The 15,689-nt window shown below is 33.7% G+C and overlaps 1 protein-coding gene across 7 annotated transcripts in view; it reads left to right on the top strand.

Annotated features, from left to right (window-relative positions):
- DGKB (diacylglycerol kinase beta) overlaps nucleotides 1-15,689 on the top strand; it is a 700,672-nt gene that overhangs the window by 281,685 nt on the left and 403,298 nt on the right. For all 7 annotated transcript variants that reach the window (XM_087426742.1, XM_087426849.1, XM_087426797.1 and 4 more), the window contains 3 exons: nucleotides 2,732-2,817; nucleotides 4,907-4,996; nucleotides 11,381-11,541. In XM_087426742.1, the coding sequence (XP_087282868.1) occupies nucleotides 2,732-2,817; nucleotides 4,907-4,996; nucleotides 11,381-11,541 (337 nt within the window). The remainder of the gene's footprint in view (nucleotides 1-2,731; nucleotides 2,818-4,906; nucleotides 4,997-11,380; nucleotides 11,542-15,689) is intronic.

Below are 15,689 nucleotides of genomic sequence, written 5' to 3'. Positions count from 1 at the left end.
ATTCCACATAAAGTGGAGGAAGATGGGCACAGATGTTAGCCCAGGTCCAGTCTTCCTCAGCAAAAAGAGGAGCATTGGCATGGATGTTAGCTCAGGGCTGATCTTCCTCACAAAAAAAAAAAAAGTAAAACTGAAATTTTAGAAGAGAGTATATGTGAATTCTCTTCTAACCTCTGAATAAGCAAACTTTTCTTACATAAAACAGACTAAAGCGCTAGCCACTTATGAAATGATCAATAAATTTGAATACATTAAAACTAAATCTTGTTCATTAAAATACATATTAATTAAAGTAAAAGAAAAATCTTTCAAGTTGTAGAAGATATTTGCAAAAAAAATAAACAAAAGGATTAAAATTAAGAACAAATAAAGAATTTTCACAAATCAACAAGAAAAGAAAAGGAGTAGAGAAAAGAGACAAAAGACATGAACAGCCATTTCACAGAAGAGGAAACACATGAAATTAAGTGTGACATTACGAGTGTTAGAAAGGATGGGCTCAGCCAAATCTTATCTACCTTGCTATTGGATGTATGCATTGGTACAATTTCTTTGGGAAACAATAGTTGTATATAAGTATACCCTACTCCAAAAGTAGCCACTGCCATGAAGATTACGAAGCATATCCAATAATGATGTTTTTATAAGAACATAAAACTAACCAATCCAAATGTCCATGCACAGGGATTTAAAAAGTTGTGTTCACATAAACGGTATTTAGCAACTACACATGGAGAGCTTCATCTACCACATGAATGAATCTTAGTAACAATGCTAAGTGAAAATAGCAAAAAGCAAACAATATGTTGTTTGTGGCATGTACATGATAATCCAAAATTCAGAATAGTGCTCACTTTTGTGAAAGAAGAGGGATGACATAGGGAAAGAGCACAGAGGTATAGTATATGTAAGTTATTGGAAATGTTCTACCCTTGGGGTGGGCAGTTGGTACATAGGTGTTTATATTATACATAATACAAGTAAAAGAACTTATAATAGACTGGAAGAAAATATTGAAACATATCTAACAAAAGGTAGATATCCTTAATATAATACCTAGGGAAATATATGAAAGTTTCATGTTCTAAATATTCATGGCTCTTCTTATCAGATGGTGAGGTTTTAGTTAATTTTTATACATTTCTATTATATTTATGCATTATTTGTATAACTTTAACAATGTTTTCTCTAATGATGCTAATTTAAATGAAAAACATCACTCATAATGTGTAAAGAGTTTATAAGAATAATAAATGACAACTCAATGGAAAAGAGGAGAAAGGCTTTGAAGATGCAATTCACAGAAGAGGTCACGCATCTGTAAACCTACAAAAATATACTCAACCCACTAGTAAACAGGGATGTGTGATTTTACAATAACAGCATGATACTGTTTTCACTAGTATTGAAGAAATATAAAAAGTTTATATGTAGTGTTTTGGAGTTGCAAGGAAATGGACACATATCTTCTATAGTGGGAGCCATTCAGGGGGTGATATGATGGTGTAGTGGAACATTTTCCTTCTAGATTAGCCTTCGAAACATATGCACATGTTCACTTAAACGTACTTCAAATAATGTTAACTACAATAATTATTTTTTTGTAGTGGTGAAACACTAGAAATGGTTTAAAAGTACATGAAGAGAAATGATTTATTTAATCATGGAATGTACACCTTATGTAATACATTCACTTATAAGTCATGATGCAACACTATATGTGCTGACGCAGAAAGATCTCTTAGACATTTTTAAATTTAAAAAAATGCACACAAATAAATTGACAGGCTATAGCATAATCCCATTCATATTAAAAATGTGTAATAAAATTTATATGTGTATATTCATATATGTAAATATTTAGAGAAATTTCTCGGGTGATTGCGTATTATATTATTACCATGGTTATCTCTAGGACAAGGGAGGTGAAGAGACACATTCCAAATATTTCTATCCTATTTCAATTGTTTTATTGCAAGAAAATAGGCATGTATGATTGTATAACTGGCTACATTACCTGCCTTTGTAACTTTCCCCGTGGTAGGCTGCATTAATAAGCACACTGCTTGCAGCAGCAGCAGCAGAAGCAGTGGGTATTTATTATAGTTGACCAGGAATTAGGCTTGAGTGTTCCTTGGTAGCAAACACTGTGGGCCAGGTCAAAAGACTGAGAAGCCTGGCTCCTACTTGCAGATTCTGAGTCAGAAAGAAACACTGAAACAGTTGGCTAGAATCCCAAATGCAGTCTGATCAATTTCACCCACTAATGGAGAAAGCAGAAAGCTCTCAAAGACATATTCACGGACATAATAGTCACATTTATATAATGATTCAAAAGAGAATTTTTGATTAATAAAAATTATTAAATGAAATAATATATTTTATGTCACTAGATTATGTGAACTGCAGATCACATCTGGGAGAATATCTTAATGAAAATTATTATAATTTATTAATTTTGGCGTTTTTTCTAAATTTAGAGTTGATAAAAGAAAAAATATATATTTATTATAGAATCTAGAATATACAATTAAAATATGTTAAGACATTAATACTTTTAGAATTTTATTCTAGATAATAATTTAGTATTTTTGAATAAAATCATTGAGATTATTTTACAGTTTTCATATAATAAATATGTCTTTCATTATGTGAAATGCTAAGAATACAAAACTAAAAAAGTCCTAATTTTAAAATATCAATCATGTGCCATAACATGGTTATTTTTCAGGTTAAACTTTTTCCGCGACGTTCCTGACTTCAGAGTGTTAGCTTGCGGTGGAGACGGCACTGTGGGGTGGATTTTAGACTGCATAGGTAATGAAGACACATATTCAATGTGGCTGGGGTGAGAGTGGTAATTTTAAATTCTGTATATTTTATTTATTTATTTTATTAATGCATTGATATCTTTGGATGCTATAGTGATATCGTTGGCATCTTTACTGATTTAGTTTATTCATCTATATTTCAAAATTTTAAATAACAAAATAATTTATAAGTATCTAGAAATCCTTTTTTTCTCATTCATTTCTCATGGAATTTACTAACCCCTCAGTTATTTTCAAATGAGGCTCCACAAAATCCAGTTGTTTCTTTGCCCTGGAGAGGGAGCCATAGAGGGTCTTAGCATTTGCGAATGTCTGTGTCAAACAGATGTACTTATTTTGTTTAGGCATGGAGCCTCCAAACCTTACCCTCTATGTACATTCTATCATTATCATCAATCCTTATTATCATCATCATAGCTAATTTTTATTTATCATCTGCTATCTAAGGCTTTGTGCTAAGATTTTTACTCCATTCATCTTAATTCTTGATTCCATAGTATTGATAATTCCATATTAGAGATAGGGAATTTAATCCGCCAGGAAGTTAGATAGAACCAAGTCTTGTAGCTGTGAATTGACAGAGCTGGGATTAGAGCCCACACTTTAACCTTCTTCTATATTGCCTCTCTGTTTACATTTAAAAAGCTTGATTTTTATAAGCAAACAAAACAGGTACATGATTTAGGAGAAAAGGTAGACATGCATCACAAGAAAAGCTTGATAAATTCAGGAACATTATCTGGTTTTTCAGAGACAGTCAGTTGTCGCAACTGATTACCACTCAGTAAAATAAATCATGAATTGTCCTTTATGAGGAGATAAATCCAAAACAAATGTTCACTTCTTTACTTCTCATTTCAGTGAGTGCATTGAACAATTCTTTGTTAAAAATGGGCCCTTTGACAAAAAGTAAAGAATTGATTCAAAAGAAGTTTTGCTATTTATACAAATTGAAGCAAACTTTTATTTAGTCAATGCAGGTGAGAATATTCTAGCCTTTCATACATGCAAAAATATTCAAATTAAACATGAATACATATTGTCAGCACACTTTTGATAAGCATCTAATGACTTTAATCCACTAACTTTTTTTGAAAATTGTTTTCTTTGGTTTTCCAATAAAAGATGTAAATAGTATTAATATGCTATATTTAAAGAGAAAACAAGAATTCAAGAATTGCAAAAATTAAAGAGTTATTTGAACAATGTCTGAGGACTTCTGAGAATTTTTGAGTGAAAAATAAAAGTGGGATATTATTGGTTTGTTTTAGCCCCCCAAATCTAAGCCTTGGCTATTACACTGTGGCACATCCACATAATCTGTTCTCTCCCCATTCTTACACACAGACACATACTGACTTTGAGGGGCTGAGAACGGAGAAAAAAATTAAGAAAGTAATAAACGTTTGTGAGAGTATTCAGGGCATATGATGATTCAAACAAAAGCATATGGAATTTCAGTGGCCAAGATCTTTACTACTCCGAACCCAAAGCACTATGTTACGTAAAATGGAATTCAAAGAAAGCCTGCTGATCTCAGAGATACCCGGCTCTTACACTGTTTACTCTGTCACAAAGCAGAGTAAACCATGGGTGGGAACAACACAACGATATTGTTAGCACTTTACTCGCTTTTAGAATTCGACTGTTTTCAAAATATTTTACTCCTTAAAGTAAAATGTGCCTCAAGTTGATGCTGCAGAAGGACTTTATATGGGAACTTACCTCTCCACTCTGGTGACATCCCTGTATGTGGATTCCCATGCTCATATACCTGCATCCTTGAGAATTTCAATGGAGTTAAACTCGCCACAATTTTTAACTGAGTTAAAATATTTAAAAAGGCCGTCCTCATGCAAGAGTCTTGAATATTCCTGTCACTTTGTGAATTAGGCTATTTATTTGTGTTTATAAATTGCTACAAATGCATACAAATTAATCATAATTTATATATATCTACAAAACGGAACTTTTTCTAAGTACCTAGTGGAATGCCTTCATTTCATGCCAAGCTGTCTTGTTTACTCTTTTTCTATCTGTGATCAAAATTTTATTTTAATTTTTAAATTCCACAGAAAAGGCGAATGTTGTGAAGCATCCTCCGGTCGCCATTCTGCCACTTGGAACCGGCAATGATCTAGCAAGATGCCTGCGATGGGGAGGAGGTAAAACAGGGGCGACACCACCAAATCCTTAAAAGGCAGAAATACAATGCAGAACGTGCTCCCCTCCCCCCAAAATAAACCAGCGTTTCTTTACAGCATGGCCACTGCCATGTGATGTCAGCAAATATAGTATATGATTTTGAACAATAGTCTGCGTTAGAGAAACAAATTATGGACCAAGAGTTAGACTGCGTGTTGGGCTTTTTAATCTGATACTAATTACAGACTTGATGAGGCAGGCAAGCTTTCAAACCTCTCTGGTTTTTGGGTTTCTAATTTAAGAAATGAGATAAGCATGGATTAACTCTAAAGCAGTGTTCAGATTTTTAATCTCTGAGTTGTATGGTAAAATCACAAACAAAGGAAAAAACTGAAAGGCTAATGAATGACTTGTCCAGGAATGAATACATTAAATAGCACTTATTTTTTGAGACCCATTTTACACCAGGCAGTGTGTTCTGCACTTAGGATACACGGTTAAGAATAGAAAACACAGTCTGCCTTCAAAAGAGCCTAGTGCTAGTGGCACATAAAGTCATACGTAAATTGTGAGACTTCCTGCTAACAAGTAAACAGAAAACCAACATAATGAAAGGCCTCGCCCAGAAAATGACAAGATGACATAGGGGAGAAACCTAATGGCTGGATAATGACAGAGCCATATAGAACTGGGGTGGACTTTATAGGCAAAGGGAACATGAAGTTCAAAGGCCCAGAGGTAGGAAGGCATTTGACATATTCAAGGAACTCAAAATGGAATAGTGTAGATGAACACAGTGCATAAGGGGAGAGTATTTCAGGAAGAGGTCTTAAAATATTTTGAAGAGTCAGTAATAGGCTATACTTACCTGAGGATACCAAAGGAAAAAAAAAAACTGGATTTTGCTAAAGAAGCAAGAATTGAATCCTAAATATTTTTAGCACCTAAACTCACTAAGAGAAGTTTGAAAAGTGTATACTAAGACAGATCAGACGCCCTTGGGGAGCTTGTTAAAAATATAGCGTCCTGACCTCATCCTAAATATGCTGAACGGAAATCTCTGGGGGTGGGACCTGGACATACGAGTTTTTTTTAAAAAAAACAAAAGCCCTAACTAACTCCGATTTACAACTAAATCTGAGAACAATTTTTCCATGAGTGTCTGGCCAACGGGTGAACTCTTAAGTTGTGTAAATGTATATGACAGTATTGGAAACTAAGTTAAAAACTTGGTATATGATCTATTTGTGATCTTCATTAAGGATATAATTCAGTAAAAGAATATTATTAAATATTGAGTTAAATCTCATACAATCTAAAGAAAGAACTGTTGCTCATGAAATGCTTATATTTGCCAGTACTTACATATGTGTATTGATTAAAATGAAGGGAATCATGCATGTGGCTTCTTATTGTATTCTTCTGGAAAATATTTTTGATATTTGAAAATTAATAATATTATTTTTGGTTCCAAACTAGCAAATGGCTTAAATCTCTAAACTGATATAAAAGTTCCATATCAGGCATACTCTAATGATTTTCTTTTAAAACTATTTTAAAGACATTATTCAGCGGCCAAAGATACATGGATTGTAGTATATGTCAGGGATATATTAATGATGAACTCTCTGTGAGTGCCTCGCCTGTATTGGCACTGTTCTAGGTGCTAGATAGAGAATAAGAACATAAATAAATGGCTCCTACCCCTCCTGGAGATTACATTTTCACTGAGTACACGGAAAATAAATCAATGAACAATGAAATACATAATTACAAAATAAGTTGAAGGCAATGGAAGAATCAGAGTGTATTTTTAGAGACTAACAGAGGGAAACTATTTAGCTAGATGGTCAAGAAGGCCTCTCTGAAGAAGTAATATTTAAGCTGGATTTAAAATATTAGGAGGGAGAAATCACTTCCTGGATTGAAAGGACTGAAGGAAGGCTGATGTGATTCTCAAAGCTGTCATGGGGTGGTGGGTAGGGACGGAGGCAGAGGGGTGAACAGTATGAGATTGGAGAGAGAATCAGGAGCCAGATAATGCAGGGGGCGTGATGGTCATGGTAAGAATTTTATTTGCTTGAATCTGAAACACAAATTGAAACTTTGAAAAAGTAGTAAAAGCAGAGTGACATGATGACATTTATGTTTTCAAAAATAGATTAATCTTGGGGTGTAAAACAAACTGTTAAGAAAATGTAAAAACGTGGAGAATTATAGTTTTCCAAATGAGAACTTTATAGTTGTCATAATTAGAGAATAAAAGGACTGTACTATGGGGGTGGTAATGTGAATGAGATAAGTAGACAAACTGGAGTTACATTTTTGGGGATGGAGTGATAGAACTAGTCAGTGGATTGCATAGGGGCTTTGGGGAAAGGGAGGTAGCAAGAGGGACTAAGTGATGCCAGAGGTGAGCAATTAGGAAAATGGAGAAGCTAGTGGGATTATTTCTTGCCAGGGGTGTAACTGAGCAAGTTGCTCAACAACTGTGTGCTTCAGATTTCTCATCAGAATTTAAAGAAAATAATTGTGCTTGCCTCTTAGATACTTGTGCCAAACTATTAAATTGTTTGCCCAGTGTCTGTGCTGAGAACTTTATGTAGTCATAGTAATTATCATGTTTAACATTTGGGAAAGAAAGGACTTTATTCAACCAATAATCATTTGATTCACTTAAGGTCCCTGGAATATATGGATTGGAAGCTTCTTTTTTTTTTTCCAGTGAGGAGGATTAGTCCTGAGCTAACATCTGTTGCCAATCGTCCTCTTTTTGCTGAGGAAGATGGGCCCTGTGCTAACATCCGTGCCCATCTTCCTCTACTTTACATGTGGGATGCCTGCCACAGTATGATAAGCGGTGTGTAGGTCTGCACCCGGGATCCAGACCTGCAAACCCTGGGCTGCCGAAGCAGAGTGCGTGAGCTTAACTACTATGCCACCGGGCCAGCCCCTGGAAGCTTCTTTTTCATGAGAGTATATTTCCGTATTTTGGATGTAGAAAATATAACACTGTAAGAACATAGGATATCCTAGGGCATTTGAAAAATACATAATTTATATGCTCTTTGCAATTTTTCTGGTGATAATTAGTCTAACATAAATTTGAAGATATTGCAAGAAAAATGTTGTTTTGTGAAGAGTAAGGGGGTAAGAGACAGAGTTAGATGGAGCGCACTCTTACAAATATTTATTGTTGCCTTTATGTGATGTTCATTTGTAAAAATTTCTGACTTTTTAGATCGACTCAGTCGTTATGATATCATATCGTTAAATAGAAAGTAAATATTATGTTTTCATTTTGTTTCTTAGCCTAGAGTCATAATAGGCTTTAAATAAAAATAATGGAGGCAAAATAGCATCATTCTTTTCTGGAAATAAGCTTTTGCTTGCATATTTAGTGATTTTAATTTGTCTTTTTTGAAAAATATGATCTTCGTGAGCTCAGGAATCCTATTTATAGTTACGGATCATTATTAAACAAGCTTGAGCAGAGATAAATACAAACAAGTAGGGTATAGCTATTTGTTAAATGGGGGACTCCAATTTGTAATTCTTCACCTTTGTACATTAGTTCTGAACTGCAGATGTTATGATTCTCAAAATAGATTTATTGCCTCTTTCCATTTTTACTTGGCTAGAAGGTTGATTGATACCAGCCTTCTTCATATTTAGCCATTAAACCTTTGAGAACTGGGGCTAGCCCTGTGGTGTAGTGGTTAAGTGAGCGCACTCTCCTTTGGCAGCCTGGGGTTCACAGGTTCGGATCCTGGGCGCACACATACGCACCGCTTGTCAAGCCATGCTGTGACGGCGTCCCATATAAAATAGAGGAAGATGGGCACAGATGTTAGCCCAGGGCCAGTCTTCCTCAACAAAAAGAGGATGATTGGCATCGAATGTTAGCTCAGGGCTAATCTTCCTCACAAAATAAAAAGCTTTGAGAACATATCCAGTGGTAAAGATTTTAAGTTGAGTGACCCGACTAGAGTCTAGATGTAGTAATTAATTTTCACTAAATTCATTCCTACTACATTCTTTCCTAGTCATCTACTGTTCCTATATTTTTCCAGTGTTATGTTGAACCATGCTGCTATTAACCTGAGATCCAGCTGAGGACAAGCTCAATATTTGATTTAAAGCATAATGTACTCAGATTTCTGCTCAGCATGTGTATGTGCGTGTATACATATATATAATATTATATATATTTCACTATACTTTCGTACTATATTACTATACTATATTATATTAATATACGTAAATTAATTTATATCTGAAAACCATCATACTTATTTTCAAACAGGAGTAGAATTCAGAAAATAGGTGAATATATTTAACTGTTTTTTATTCAATTCAATAGGGAAAAAATATATAAAATTTTATTTGGGTGGCTATTATTTATTCTTTTTAAAAGAAATAAAAATTTAAGAAGAGATTAAACATTGATAATGAGGGTAGAACTACTAAGAAACTTCTGAAATATAAGCAAGTTTAATTATTATAGTCTTGTAGTTTAAACAATTCAATGTTTTGGCACTGAGCACAGTTATATGCATATTATTATGTGTGTTCATAGTTTTTGAATATGCTATAAAAATATGATATGACATCTACTGAAATAACATTTGATACTTTTAATGTGTATATCTGTGTTATTATTGTTTGTTGTATTCTTTGCTATATGTATTAAATAGTGCATAATTATTTTTTAAACCTGTGTAAGATAAGAAGTGATGGTGGGCTCCAAAATAGATATTTCTAGTTTCTGGCTGCCTTGACCCTCTAAAAGTTCATTGAACAAATACACCATAAATGTAATTTATTCATCTTTAGAGAATGTTGGTGTATTACAGTGCCTATTCTTTTTTCTTTTAACCCAATTAGTGTTTACAACGTTATGTGTGCTAACACCTCTAATGAGGAATCATAGCCTCTGGCATTTACTTGTTCCATGAATAAATTGTTAAAATATAGACCCAAGTTGGACACAGAAAAAAATCTATGAAAATATTGTTGCAACTCAAAATATCATTTCAAGAACGTGTGTGTGTGTAGAGTTAGAGAAAGATACATTATTCAACTTAAAACAATATTTCAAATTCTGATGTTATTGTCAGTATTATATCGATGAGAACTTTCTATTCTCATTCCTCATCTACCAAGACCTTTTACGCATTTTTTCATTTTTTTTCTGATTTAATCCTCACAACAAACCTAAGTTTTTCCTGAGGGAGAAACTATTTAGGGAGGTTTAAAACAAACACTTAAGGGCCGGCTCCGTGGCTTGGCGGTTAAGTGTGCGCGCTCTGATGCTGGCGGCCCGGGTTCGGATCCCGGGAGCGCCCCGAGGCACCACTTCTCCGTCCAACGTGAGGCCGAGTCCCACGTACAGCAACTAGAAGGTTGTGAACCTATGACATACAACTATCTACTGGGGCTTTGGGGGGAAAAAACTGAATAAATAAAAATCTTTAAAACAAACACTTAAGTAAGTAACACAGCCAGTATTAGGCTACAGTCTTAACTATAATGTTATACACCTATAGATACATTTAAGAAAAAATATGATAGTAAGAAATAACTTTCTTTTCAGTCCATGTTGACTATAGTAGATTCATTAAAAAATGGATTTGTTGAGCATTTACTCCAGGGCAGACCAGGTAAAAGGAACTTGTAGTGAGAAAGTGCAAATAACTATAACGTGGTATACTAGTTGTAAGGTAGGGCTAGTTTTCAGAAGTGTGTGTTGTGCGACTGCATAGAATCCATTATTTTGGGAGCATGGCTTCCAGAAATGAGTGTTACCAAATACAAAACCTGCAGAGGAAGTAGAAGCAAGCCAACCAAAAGAAAAGGGATATTCTGTGTATTTAGAATAAGAGACGATATGGCACAAGATTAAAAAGAGAAGGACCTTCTACTTACATTGAGAGTTGTTCTGTATCTCTAGAGGGGCAAGCCTGGGACAAGGGAGTGATGGAAAGGGAGCAGTCTAAATTGGCGTGCAGACTTTTTGCTTCAGCAACCATGTGGAGGGCGTGGCTTTTCTGAGAGATTGCTCACAGGAGGAAGATATAGAAGCAGATCATTAATTTTATTTTGAATATGTTGATATAAAGTTTTGGGGGGGGGTTATGTAGTGGAGATGTTCATTTGGCAGTTGGCTATACTGAGAATTTGCACCACAGGAAAGAAATACGAGTTGCAAATTAAACTAAAAATAAAACATTGGTATGAATCTAATAAGATTACAATTAATTCTTCTTTTTGTGTTAGAATTTGCTTTAAAAATACATTATTTAGCTTTAGAATGATCACATGGGTAAACACACTCTAACACATATAAATATACTTTTTGTTATTTGGTTATATTTTTTCTCAAGATAATTTTTTTTCATTAGGTTATGAAGGTGAAAATCTGATGAAAATCCTAAAAGACATTGAAAACAGCACAGAAGTCATGTTGGACAGGTGGAAGTTTGAAGTCATTCCTAATGACAAAGATGAGAAGGGAGACCCAGTGCCTTACAGTATCATCAATAATTACTTTTCCATTGGCGTGGTAAGATTTTCCACTAAATTTTCTTCTTTACCAGTCCTGGATAATCACTGCATGTAAACTTACACTACGAAGATTTACTGATTATGAATGATTTATTTTATCTTCATGTCAGCAAAACACTGCTTCTAATGGGCAATAAGAAAGCCTATGAATTTATTTAAAGTCAAAGAATCAGCAATAGGTGAATTTTTCATGTGTTAAACAAAGGAAAGAAACTATATGCTTTGTAATTGGTTTGACTGTGTTATTAAAATGAAGGTTAGAATAATTTATGATAAGATAGTTATAAGTTTAGAGTAAGTTTAAGATCCACATTAGTGAAAATAATGAATCAAATTTATTCTTATTTTGAGATCTATATTATGATATCATCATAACCTACTAGGTGGTTTTTACATATAGACATTTTTTTAAAATTATAGTTAGGTCTCAAGTTTAAGAAAAATGCTACTACTATTCTCAAGTGGTTAAGAAGTCAAAAAACTAACTTTTCACTTAATTTCTTGAAAAATATTAGGCTGAAAGTAAAATATCATTTGGCAATTGAAAGAGTTGTTGAAATTTTAATCCTTAAGGGATTAACAATTTTTAACAGTGATTATATATGTGTGTATATATATATAACCCAGTAATTATGAAGTGTAAAAATATATTATCTACAGCATTACATTTCTTTTAACATCACCCAATATTAATCTGATGTCACGTCACATTTCTCTCTCACACATGCACACACACACACACACACACATACATCCCACTAGTAGATTATAATAAGCCTTGGTTGAGTCTAGGAATTTAGGAGTCAAGCTACCTGGGTAAGAGTCCTTTAGCAAATTTTTTATTCTGAGTGTCCATTCATTTATCTGTATCATGATGGTTATTATTTTCTTTCTCATACATATAAATAATGTGATTATACATTTAAAGAGCCTCAAATAATGATACATAATGAAGGCTAAATATACAATTGTTACTAAAGCTTTGATGATGATGATTATTTGTGAGAAAAATGTAATATATCTTGATCCATAAAAGTCCTTCTATTTATACTTGATATGAATATGAATAATAATATTTTTAACAGCTTTATTGGCACATAACTTACACACAACCTAATTCACTCATCTTAAGTCAACCTTTTAATGATTTTAATAAGTCATTCCAATTTTAGGGCACTTTTATCACCAAAACAAGAACCCTCATGCCCATTGTAGTCAATTCTGGCTCCTTCCCCTGCTGCAAGCAACAACTAATCTTTCTGCCTCTAAGGTTTGCCTTTTATGGATATTTCATGTAAAAGAAATCATACAGTATATAGTCTTTTGCATCTGGCATCTTTCACTTCACCTGTTTTTGAGGTTCACCCATATGAACTGTGTGAATACTATACTCTTTTTTATTGCTGAGTAGTATCCCGTTGTATGGACATATCACATATTGTTTACCCAGTCACCAATTGATGGACATTTAGAGAGTTTCCAGTCTTAGGATATTATGAATAATGCCACTCTCTTGAGTCCTTCTAGTGAATTTTTTGTTTTGGTTACTGTATTTTTAACTCTAGAATTTCCATTTGGTTCTCTTTTTACAATGTCTGTATCTTTAATTGGTATTTCTGTTTGAAGAGTCGTTGTTATGCATTCCTTTATCCTTTAAACATGGTTTACTTTAGTTTTTTGATACATTTATAATAGCTGTTTTGAAGTCTTTGTCTGCTAAGTCCGACATCTGGAGACAATTATAGAGTTTGATAACACTTGGGCCCCATCAAAGACATTATTTTTTCCAAAGTGTGTGTCACACTTTCTTATTTGTCTGCATGTCTGATAATTTTTTATTGGAAACTGGAGATTTTATATATTTTTTAACACTCTGAATTTGGATTCTCCCACAGTGGTTATGATTATCCTGTTTGTTTGGTGATGTGCCTACACTAATTGTGTGAAGACTTTCCCCTCTGTGATGCATGGATACTGATGCCTCAGTTTTTTTTTTTTTTTTTTTTAATCTTGTTTTTATTTTAATCCTGGCTTCCTAGGGATAACCTCTGTGTCAGCATAGTTGACCAGAGTTTGTGCTCAAATGCCTTGAGCCAGTAAGTCTTCATCCATTTGCCATTAGATATGTGTGCTCACTGGGGACCACTTCAGGCAATTCTTAATCTGATTCAGCTTTTAATATCTGCTGGCCCTTATTTTGTCTCTTCTGTTTATGTACAAGCGAAGGATGTGTATATAATAAGGACCCTCTTTGGTCTTTCCTGAACATGTTTATAGCCTTACACACGCATGTGGCCTTTCAGACAGCCAAGGATGTGTGGAAATTTATCAAGGCCCATTATGGCTGTCTCATTCCCAAGATCTCCTGTTAAATTTCCGGCTAGTTGGCTGGTTAGTTGCTTGCCTTCATCAGTTTTGCAAACTCAGATGAATTGCAACATTGGCCTTCCTTGTTCATTTGCCACAGAGATCACTACTGTTTAGGTAACTCTCCCGGCCATGGAGTTTTTCTGGCTTCCACTCCAAATCAAGTCATCTCCCCTGAAAGTAAAGTTGTTTGCTTTTATAGCTTGCCCCACCCTGGTAGAACTACTGATGAACAGTAAGGGAGCAGCCCAAGGCTAAAACATCACAGATTACCACTGTTTTTATAAGAGGCTCAGTAGTTTTTCTTGAATAAACGCTTCTCAATTTGTTATATGCCTTTGGTCAATTTCCAGTGGTTCTCAACAGAGGATAATTCCTCCCCACCACAGGAGACATCTGGCAATGTTTGAATACACTTTTTACTATCATGACTGGGAGGGGGTTGCTACTGGCAGTTACTGGGTCAAGGCTAGGGATGCTGCTAAACACTTCCAATGCACAGAACAACCCCCCAAACAGACAAGAAAGAATTATACAGCTCAAAATATCAATAGTGCTGAGGTTGAAAAACCCTGACATCAAGAAACAGAAATATTTAATACAAAACTCAGGATATTGGAAAAGGAGAAACAGAAAAATTCCAAAGAAATGAGAAGGAAAGCTGTAATAGAAATAAAACAGGAAATATAGCAGAGAATAACAACAACAACAAAATAGAGAATATTATTAAAACCAAAAACTAGATTATTGAAAAGAGTTAACCGCATCTATTGCAAAATTGATTTTCCAAAAATCTTTTTAAGAGAATTGCAAATAAACAAGATACAGTGAAAAAGATTAAAAAAAAAATAAAACCCGTAAACATGAAAAGTAATATCCCAACTGAAAATATATTAGGACTAAATATGAGAGTGTAGAAAAGTTGCCAAATATAAATTCAATTTAAATATTAAATAGTATTCCATTAAATCAGCAATAATCAATGAATTTACAAAACCAGCAACGAAAAATTATAAGTATCTAGGAATTAATAAGGAATATATAAGACCTACATATAGAAAATGTTAAAACTCTATGAAGACATAAGAGATCAGAATAAGTGGAGACATTTTCTATTGTTAGATGTGATAGCTTAATATAATATGTAAATTAATTTATACCTTTAATCTATAACTAACCAAGATTAGAGTTGGATTTTATGACAAACTTGAAAAACTTATTCCAAAATATATATGACAAAGTAGTTAAATCAATTTTAATAAAAAAAAAAGGAAGAGAACTGTTTTACCAAATTAGACATGCTACGAATGGATTGGAAAATTATAATAGAATGATGCTATGAAAAAATAGATGAATAAATCAGTGGAGAAGTAGAGAGCGAAATATATTGCAACTCAGCATAGATGTGGCACAAAGACCCATTGGAGAAATGACAGATTGCTTAGTTGATAGTGTTCAAAAACTAGCTTGCTAAGAAGAGAAAATTTTGTTAGAACTCTACCTTACGTTATATTTTCACATTTACATTTACATTATATTTTATAAATTTCTAGGTTTATTAAAGTACTAAATGTGAAATGCAAAGTTTAGGACTTAATAAAGACTATGTAATAAAATATATTTATGAATTTAAGGTAGAACAAAAGTAACTAAACACAGTGGATTTTGATTGAGTTTTCTTTTGAATGGTTCTGTTCTATTTGACTTGGAGCAGCTTTCATTGAATATAAGATGGGAAGTAGTGGTGTGAAGAGAGGAGAGCATCCCTCCCTGAAATGT

Source organism: Ceratotherium simum, chromosome 1 (assembly GCF_057802395.1).
Source record: "Ceratotherium simum simum isolate JZ-2026a chromosome 1, ASM5780239v1, whole genome shotgun sequence".
Taxonomy (NCBI): Eukaryota; Metazoa; Chordata; class Mammalia; order Perissodactyla; family Rhinocerotidae; genus Ceratotherium; species Ceratotherium simum.
This window is presented reverse-complemented; position numbering and strand designations above follow the sequence as displayed.